The sequence below is a fragment of the Theobroma cacao genome, chromosome 7, assembly GCF_053813885.1.
Source record: "Theobroma cacao isolate CCN51 chromosome 7, ASM5381388v1, whole genome shotgun sequence".
Lineage (NCBI taxonomy): Eukaryota > Viridiplantae > Streptophyta > Magnoliopsida > Malvales > Malvaceae > Theobroma > Theobroma cacao.
The window spans coordinates 7492745-7503226 of NC_142645.1; the positions used below are offsets into that span (position 1 = coordinate 7492745).

At 34.7% G+C, this 10482-nt stretch overlaps 1 protein-coding gene across 1 annotated transcript; it reads right to left on the minus strand.

The window, feature by feature from the left end:
* Positions 1–5571: 5571 nt before the first annotated feature.
* LOC108662670 (uncharacterized) lies at positions 5572–10189 on the minus strand. The gene is given in 5 exon segments (XM_088808119.1): positions 5572–5962; positions 5965–6198; positions 6292–8298; positions 8524–8595; positions 9079–10189. Coding segments are annotated over 5 exon segments (3300 nt in total). The 5' UTR covers positions 10013–10189; the 3' UTR covers positions 5572–5909.
* Positions 10190–10482: the final 293 nt, after the last annotated feature.

Genomic DNA, 10482 nt, shown 5'->3' on the forward strand with positions numbered 1-10482 from the left:
AATATTGTTGTTTCTGATCTGGAATCAAGCTTGGTTCTATACATTTAAGGAATTTGATGATAATAGAGGCTTCCAAATATCCTGAGGTGTTCAACTGAAGGCTTATTGTTGTACCAAGCTTCATATGGAGTCATTTTTGATAAGGCCTTTGTAGGTAATCTATTGAGCAAATAAATAGCTGTGCTACAAGCTTCTGCCCAGAATTTCTTAGGAAGGTCTTTCTCAAACAACAAACATCTCCCCATATCTAGTATTGACTAGTTCTTTCTTTCACTTACTCCATTCTGCTAAGGTGAGTAAGGGATTGTGAGCTGATGATGTATCCCTTCAGCTTCAAGATACTTCTCAAACTGTGATGAGGTAAACTGCCCACCATTGTCTGTTCTTAAACACTTCAGCTTCAAACTTGTCTCATTTTCAACCTTAGCCTTAAATTTGATGAACACTTTAAAGGCTTTATGCTTAAATTTAAGGAAATATATCCAAGTCATCTTGCTGAAATCATCAACAAAGATTATAAATACTTACTGCCACTAAGAGATTCTTGGCTCATAGGTCCTACAATATCTGAGTGGACCAACTCGAGCCTACTCTTTGATCTTGTCAGGCTAGTAGAGGGATATGGCTTACTGGTCTATTTGCCAGACTTACAGACACTACAAACTGATGACATTATGCTTAACTTAGGTAGTTTCTCTACTAACTTTAAAGAACATAGCTAAGTTAAGTAATTATAGCTACAATGGCCAAATCTCTTGTGCCAAAGTGAGGATATATCAGTGTTGCTAGAATTGACTTGCATGGATGCATCAATCAAATTAACATGAAAACACCTATTTCTCATTAGCACATTCATTAACAGATCACTAGCAAGATCATAAATAGTGCATAAACTACCTTTAAACACAAGTGTATATTGTTTTTCCATCATCTGTCCTACACTAAGCAAATTCTATGCTATATCAGGAACTAAAAGAACATCATCAATATACCTCTGTCCAGATGGAGTTTGTATGCCCACTATTCCTCTGCCAACAGCATCCAAATACATTCCATTTCCAATTTTCACTTTGGAATGATAATATGTATCAAGTTGAGTAAACAACAATGCTGCCACTATCCAGTAGCCATTGTGTATCATCAGTCATGTTACTACAGGTAGCCATGAAAAGCTGCTCTTCTGAAGATTCAACATTCTCAACTGCATTTGTGATCTTCTCATTTGCATCAAGTTTGTTTTTACAAACCCTCTTTACATGACCTAATTGTTAGCATGCATTGCACTTTACATCTGGCCTGAACCAGCAATATGCCTTTGTATGACTTCTCTTTTTGCAATGAAGACAAACAGGGAATCTGGTCCTTCTGTGTTGACTTTTTCGACCCTGAATACTTCTTTTCTCCTTATCCTTGACATCATTCACATTTTTCTTTGCTGAGTAATCTGCATGTGCCTTACCTTTTATTCGAGCTGTGAAAGCAAGGTCAGTTTTTTCATTCTTTCTAGCAGCCCTCTTTTGTTCATCAACTTCTAAAATATTCACCAAATCTGATATGGTGAGCTGTGAGATGTCTTTTACCTATTCAAGGGATAATATAGTTGCATCAAATCTCTCAAGCAGGCTTATAAGGACTTTCTCCACAACCTTAGCATCAGACAAAGTCTCTCCCAACAATTGAATTTGATTAACGATCTTTATCACAGCATCAATGAACTCTTGCACAGTTTGACTGTCTTTCATCCTCAGCAATTCATATTGCCTTCTGTGGTTTTGAAGTCGAATCTGCTTGTTTCTACCAGATCCTAAAAATTCTTCTTCAAGCTTATCCCAAGCTTGCTTAGCAGTTTCACATCCCATAATTTGATTAAAGACAAATTCAGTAACAACAGAGTGTATGAAGGATAAAGCTCTGTATTTCTTTGCTATATCCTCTTCATGTTGCTTCACCTGTGCTGGTGTAGCATTGTCTCTCAATGCTGGTACTCATGTCTCGATTTCAACTACATTCCATAGATTTACTCCTCTGAGAAAAGCTATCATTCTAATGGCCCACACAGGATAATTAGAACCATCGAAAATGGGTGTTGTTTGATGTGTGGCAGTTGAGGACATATTGCTAAGGAAATAAGCTTTTGATGGATGAAAAGAGGTTTTTTATCTGGTACAAGGATCTATTATAGCTCTGATACCATGATATGAAAATAGAACAAGTGATAAAAACAGAGTTGAGAGCTGTAAAAGAAAGAAAACAAGGCAGTGGATGAAGAGAAAGTTGCTTCATTAGTTAGCAGACTTACAATATATACAAGAATCAATCAGCTAACACTTGTTTATACTAAGGACAGGTGTTGAACCTTTAACATGCACACAGACACCTCATGTCAGCTGATATGTTTTATCTCAAAACTAGTATAATGAAGCAAAGTACAACATGAAACAAAATATAATATAAATGCAGGCTGAGTCAATGCATGCTTTATCTCTAACAAGCAAGAATTTGAAAACCAAAAAATTTGAGGTGAACAAGGTTAAGCCACTAGAGATCCTGAAGGAGGAAGAGGCTACTATTTGATGGAAGACTTCCTTCAAGTGAACTACAGCTGAGATCAAGGCTAATCACGCTACCCGTCATGCTGTGGCATGTGACAACCTCCCAGGAGCAACAATCTGTACTTTGGTTCCAGAATTCTATCTTAGGATAAGAATCACCACATTCAGAACTACCAGGAAAAGACGGGTTGTTCATTTTCGGAAAAGAAGATAGGCTGTTCTTGAACTGGATCAAAGCAGAACTATGTTCAGGAGGGCATAATTGTGGAGGAGGAGATAATAGAAGGGATATAGATGAAGAATTAACTTCAAAGAGTAAGAAGGCGAAAAGGAAGCAGAACATTTGATATACCTACATTGAGCAACAACCTATCTTCCTTTATGAAATGAAAGAAGTGAAGAATTTGGTTTGTATAAGAGTTATGAAGACTGAAGAGAGATGGTGCTGGTCCTTATATGAGTTGCACTTGGAAACTCTGTTCATCCGAGCAAGCTAATATGTCTACTCCATTTGTCAATTATATAGTGATTGCCCATTTAGGCAACTTTCTTGTATCTTTTTTAGTGGAAGAGACTTGAATTTGAAAGAACTTATTAGGTAGGCTTTACTTTTATCACGTTAATCTGTAATTATTGTGTCACATTTTAATATTATTGGATTTATAACTAAGACGGAGGAAAGCCTATAATGAACATTAAAATGTAATAAATGAATCTTCACCTAGATTCATTTCATATTGGATACTAAGGGGGTTGTCTTTGGCAAAAAGAGAGTATACCTTTGACTTTGTTCATAGGAATCTTCAAAGACATACCGACACTTTGATATGGTCAAATGTTTCCACATAAAGAAAAGTTATTAAATCAACGTCTCATTGGTGACAGAAGCACTAGAGCAAGGTGTGAAATAGTAGTTTGTGCATAAAGGCAAATCAGAGAAGGTTTTGGTGCAAGGCTGCATATATAGAATACTTACCGGTTTTGACTAAGAACATTGCTCACAAGATTATTAGGCTTAGTTTTTGTTGGTAACATTTAGTTTCCGGTGTAACATTATGCAAGTGAAAACAAAGATTTGCACAATTAGTAATCTTGAGGCTTTATTAGAGTAGTACAGGCTTCAAACTTTTACTTAGGAACTAATTAAGTGAGGTGGTATGGCCGTCTCTAAGGGCTGCAATGCCACCATGTTTGTTGACGTCGGGCACTGTAAGCAATAAGATGAGTCTGGATTGTTATAGTAACATATTTGGATCCTCTTCATTTCGAGCCAGCAATTATAGAATCAATGTGGTTTGCAACCTAGACTAATTCATAGTCAAGAGTCCATTCCAGGAGCTGTCGCTTAGATTATTTGCAGCAACGAGTCAGTTGGAAAATTTCCAAAACAAAACTCATTGTTCTCTAGAAAAGATACATAGAAACCTCTAGAAAAAGGCCTATAAACATTTTGAGATATTTTTAATGGCTTTTGATCATAGATTTGCCATGGACAAAAAGAGTAAGGAGTGAACAGAAAAGAAGCCATGATTAATGGTGGCTAGATAGCAGCTTTGCTGGTTTAATCTGTATTAAAGAAAAATGTTGGAGTTAAAACTTAAAACCTATGCTGAAAAACTTAGTTAAAAATTGAACACATAGCTATCTCAGCATTTCAGTTTTACCTTGAAAACAAATAATTCAATAATAAATAAAAACTGGTTAGCATATGCGGGCCAATAAATTGACTTGTAAGCTAATAGTAGTGTAATAAAAGAATGACGAAAATCCAAAACTAATGTGTATCTAATTAATTTCTTTCCTTGAATTTTCTTCAGATGATTTGAAAAATAAACTTAAAAGGAAAAATGTAGCTTCCTTAATCAATTTAGATAACCTGAGCAGACAAAACATGAATTTCCTTATTATTTTTCTTATATATCTGAAGTTGCTGTAGCAAAAACTAAAGCTTACTTTAACGTGGAATTGTGAAGTTGAACAATGACCAAGTTATTATGAATATTGTCTTATTGTGCTCTATTCCAATTCCTGTGTAATTATTTGAAATTTTGGAGAACTTTGGGAGAACTTAAATCAGAATCAACCATCACTTGCTTAATCAAATCATCACCTTAATTTCTCACTATTCAAACCCCTATTTCCTGACCCTGCATCGCCTGCCTGTATTATATGTAATGTGCTGTGAGCAGGCCTAAGGCCCAAAGACACAAGGAGTCCTATCAAAACGTTCTTCTGTGACTTCAAGAATAGATATTCCATCTGTCCCAAAAAGGATAGGATATATATTCCCTAACAATTGTCAGCTGTCAGGAAAGGATACCAACCATAATACTATCTCCCTTTCTCTCTCATATCCTCTCCCTCTCTATTCTTTCCTTCTCTTCCTCCTTTGATGAGTTGTTACTCACTTATAAAGAATTAGAAAAAGGAATCACAAGAAAACCTTTGATGTCCCATTTTTTTTAGGCCCAGACGCTTCATCTTAGCCCAGATCATCCCAGTCCCTGTCTAACAACATAATGCATTTACGAAGACAAATCAAAAGTAATCTCTAATATTTATTTATTCATATTGGTTGTTTCAAGACTATGCATCACAAAATATTACATGAATAATCATATTAAAATATTATAATTGATTAACAATGTAACAAGTAGAACCTAATTATGTCCTTACTGTAGAATTCACTTAAAACTTAAGCTATTACAAGTTAATGAAATACATAATTTTCAAAAAAAAAAAAATCAAATTTTTTGGCACCTCTAAAAATTATATTTGTACAGGTTTCTAACTTTTATTCTTCTTTTTTCCTATAAGAAGTATAAGCAATATAAACTAAATCTTATACCTCCATATAAGTGTTTTTATGAGATTATATTTACAAATAAAAATTATAATTACATCAGATGACTTTTAATATATATTATAATATAAAATAAATTTATAAATAAACCAAAAGTTATCCATCCAATAAAATAGATCTATATAATATAGTAAAAAAAAAATTATTTGGGCTGAGTTTTCATAGCATAACATTAAACTAAATAAAGTTCTGAAAATTCAATAAATTAAAGACAACATCCTAAAGCAACCATCACGCAAAGAAAAGGAAATCAAGACAAACACTTGCCTCCAAAATAAAAATGGAAAAAGGAAACAACCAATTACTAGGTAAAATAAAAGCACCTTGACATTGATATGTTGAACCTGCACTCAAACTTATTTTCTCGATTTGGGATTAAAAGGAGTCCAATGGAAATGTCATTAAGATGATGGTATTTTCATCAAGCCCGCCAATTAGAATCCTTCAAAAACTTGATTTTGATCTTCTTCAACTGAGCAACAACGTTTTTCATGTCAATCCTCTCTTCTGGCAACTCTTCTGAACATTCTAACGCTAATTGCAAAATAGACAATGCACAATCTTTTATTGCAAAATGTTTTTGCTCCTTGGTACTAATTAGCAAATTGGCATCGACAACTTGAGTTAATGCAGATGGTAATGACTTAGTCACCCAATGTTTTAAGCTCATTTCTTCAACAAACATTTCATCAGTGGGCTTTTTTCTTGTTAAGGTTTCAATTAGAAGAATACCAAAACTGTACACATCACCTTTTATGGAAACAACTCCTTGTGCTCCGAATTCTACATGTAAGTGATGAAAACGATAGTCAAAGTATGAAATGATTTTACACAAATTATCATAATGGATAAAAATGTTTAAAGTTTAAGCATTACCTGGTGCCATATACCCAATTGTTGCTAGTGTTATGGTTTGTATTGTTGAACCCTCTTCACCTAACAGCTTTGCAATGCCAAAATCACCCAAATGTGCAACCATATCTTCAGCTAATAAAACATTGCTAGGTTTTAAATCACAATGGGCCACAGGAATTGTCTGTTCATGATGAAGGTATTCTAATGCGGATGCCACATCAATCATAATATTCAACCTTTGCAAGATATCAAGAAAATAGTTATGAGAATACAACCACTTCTCGAGGCTTCCATTAGGCATGAATTCAAGTACCAAGGCTTTAAAATCAACATTGCAACAACTACTGATGATTTTGACTAGATTCCGGTGACGAACGTTGCGCAAGACCTCACACTCAATGTCAAAGCTCTTAAATGATCCTTCTACCTCCAAATTAAAGACTTTTATGGCAATGCTGAGTCCATCTGAAAGAGTACCTTGGTATACAGAACCAAAACTCCCTACACCAAGTAATTTGCTTTTACAAAAACCATTTGTGGCCTGATGAAGCTCGTGGTATGAAATTCTTCTCCACTTTGCAAAAACATTCGAATTTTCTTGATCAATTTTTTGCTTTGAATGCTTTTCTTGTCTTTGCAAGAAAAAGACAATTAAGGCTAGAATTAATAGCGTTGAGCCAATTGGCAATAGAATAAATATTATAAGCTTAGTAACTTTCCTAGAATGTTTAGCAGAATTAGTTTTGCATGGTGGGAATTGCAGTCGAGGTGCACCACATAACGCTTCATTCCCCATGAATGATTGAATCGAGTAGTTGGCAAAAGGTCCTCCATCAGGAACTTCTCCGTGAAGCCTATTGAATGAGACATTCAAATACTTGAGATGCAAGAGTTTTTGCAGGGACTTTGGAATAATTCCAGAGAAATTATTCCTTGATAGATCCAAGAATTCCAATCCTATTAGCCCACCAAATAACTCAGGTATAGACCCGTACAATCTGTTACGGGCTAAGCAAAGATAAGCTAGGTCTTCAAGAGCACTAATGGTACTTGGAATTTCACTTGATAATTGATTTTTGGAAAAATCAATACGGGTAACAACCTTCCACTTTCCAATGTCAATTGGGAGAGCCCCACTAAGAAAATTGGAAGACAAGTTTAGTTCCAAGATATCTATAAGCCTTGTGAAGGTGGAAGGTATTGAGTTTGTAAACTTATTGGAGCCCAAATATAGACCTCTTAGAGAAACGAGATCACCCACGCATGCTGGTATTGGTCCAGCCAATCTGTTCTCTTCGAGATACAAGAAACCCAAACTCTTCAGACGGCATAAGTCAGATGGAATAGACCCTTCTAACTTATTGCCTTCAAGAGAGAGAACTTGCAACTTTTCTAATCTTCCTATTATGGTGGGAATAGATCCAATCAGTTGATTGTTAGCTATGGACAAGCCGATCAAGTTGCTTAGGTTGCTAATCTCCTCCGGAATGTTGCCTCCAATGTTGCAGCCCCAAGAATAGAAATATTGCAGCGAAATAGAAAGATTTCCTATAGAAATAGGAAGTTCAGCATCGATCAATGGATTATAACTAAAAGACAAGAGTCTCAAGTCTTTGCAATATGCTAAAGATGAGAGAAAGCTCAATTTTGGGGATGAAAGTGTGCTAGCTAAATTATTAGAATGTAGGTTGAGGTCTTCTATATCTCTTAGATTGCCTAGATCAACAGGAATATATCCAGAAAATGAATTCACTGCCAAGTCAAGAATTGTTAGCTTAGAGGCATTGGAGATGGAGGTAGGTATTGTTCCGTTCAACTCATTTATACCAAGTAGAAGCCGTTCAAGCTTTGGAAGCCATAGTCCTATGCTCCATGGAAGACAACCTGAGAGATGGTTTGAATAGAGTGCAATGAGCGTCACAGTTGAGCTATTAAAGATACCAGGAGGGATATGTCCGGAGATACTGTTCGATCCCAAATTCAAAAGTACCAAATTTGGTAGGTTGCCTATCTCAATTGGTATTTTACCTGTCACAAAATCATAAGTCATTTGGATTTGTTCCAATGATCCAGAAGCAAATAACAAAATTAATCATCAAAGTTTTACACACATTTCTATTTTTATATTTTATATTATAAATATATAACAAAGAGTGAAAGAGTTGGGATTTGTAAATAATATTTTTCAAATATTTATAACATTTGCAACTATGCAGAAACTCAACATACATAAGAATAAATGTAACATATTACCTGTCAAGTTATTTTCGCCAAATTCAAGTACTTCCAAAAGTGTTAGGTTACCAATTTGTTGTGGAATTTCACCTGCGTAATGTAATTGATCCATTAATTATTTTCAAATTTAGCAACAAATATAAGGTCCATTAATTTATTTGTCAAATGAAACTATCAAAATTATCAAACAAAGTTTAGGATTTAGATAATACAAAGTTATGCAATCCTTCACTTTGTGAATAATTTATTATTTTCCCTTTTAAAATTTATATAATATAATGAAAATATATTAGAAAAAGTTGGATAAAAAAGAACATAAATAAGTAGATAGTATATTTGAATTTTTGGTTGAATGATTCATGAACAGAATAGAAATAAAATTCTTGATTATATAAAAAAGAAATTAAAAAAGGTGAAAATCAACGGTAATAATTAATTTAAATCAAAATAATTATTTAAATAAAGAGTGCGACACTATGACCAAAAACTAGAAAGATACAGAAAAGAAAGAGGTGAAAAATTCACATGTTATCATAAGCCGAAAAACAGGTAAAACAATTATTTTTCTTTTACCTTTGAGGTTGTTCCGACCAAAATAGAGAATTTTAAGCATTGTCAAATTCCCAATTTCTTTTGGTATAGTTCCCTCCAAATCATTATAAGATAAGGATAATTCTTCTAACTCTTGACATTTGAATAAATCCATTGGAAGTGGGCCGGAAAGATGGTTGTGACTCAAGTAAAGCCCTTTTAATTTACATAGATGATCAATTGAGTGCATGAAAGACATGTTGAGCGGGATGGAAGGTATGGAACCAATTAGCTGGTTGTCGCTAAGAACAATCCGTAGCAATGAAGATATGCTGAAGACCGAGGAAGGTATGGAGCCTGAAAGCTGATTGCTGTCCAAATATAATAATCTCAAGCTAGAAAGATTTCCGATTTCCACAGGTATACGTCCTTGCAGATTGTTATTATACAAGCTCAATAACTCTAATTTTGACAAAGAACACAAAGAAGATGGGATAGCTCCCAAGAAGTTATTACCCAACAAATTCAAGATTTGAAGTTTAGGGAAGGAGCCAAACCAGGATGGGATTTCTCCATTGAAATTGTTGTAACGCAAAACTAGAGTTTTCAGCCGACGCAAATTAGCCAGCTCGATAGGCAACGAACCATGAAAACTGTTATTTGCAATGTTGAGGAAAGAAACGAAAGACAGATTTCCCATGTCTGGTGGTATGGTTCCGGAGAGATTCATGCCAAATAGATCCAAAGCAATGACTCTGTGGTGTCGGGATCCGCAAGTGACACCAACCCAACTACAAATAGAGGTAGCAGTTGACCAGTTGGTAGCCAGAAGATCACTGTTGACACGGGCTTTCAGTGCAAGAAGAGCCAATTGGTCTGTACTGATGTTGGTTGTTGATTTCATAGAGAATGAAACCCCAAAAGTGGGCAACAGCACCGCCACCGTAAGAGCCAAAATGAACCCAGTGTTTCCCATAATGCTATGTAGAAGTGGAACTTGTGAAAGGAAAATTTTTGAGCTATAAGTGGGAAAGATGATGTTTCATTTACCATACACACAAGGTGACCAAAATTGTGATGGGACCTATTTCCACATGCTTCCACCGCCCTTCCACATTGAGAGGAAATTTACCACTTGCATATTGGAGAGAATTCTAGAGAGCAATGTTATCATTTCTTTATTCAATTTTATTAACATATTTAAAGGTCCAAAAGAAGTATTTTTATTGATAAAATTTATTACAATTATCAATTTAATTTTTATGACACATGTGATACATAATTACATAAAGAGAAATAACTCTCTTCATCACATAAATCTCATCCTCTTATCAGATCATGATTAAAACTTGAAACTTCAAGTTAAAACCCTAAATTCTAATTACCAAGGAGGTATTTGTTCAAATACTAAAATAAACAACTATATATGATTAAGGAAATATGTGT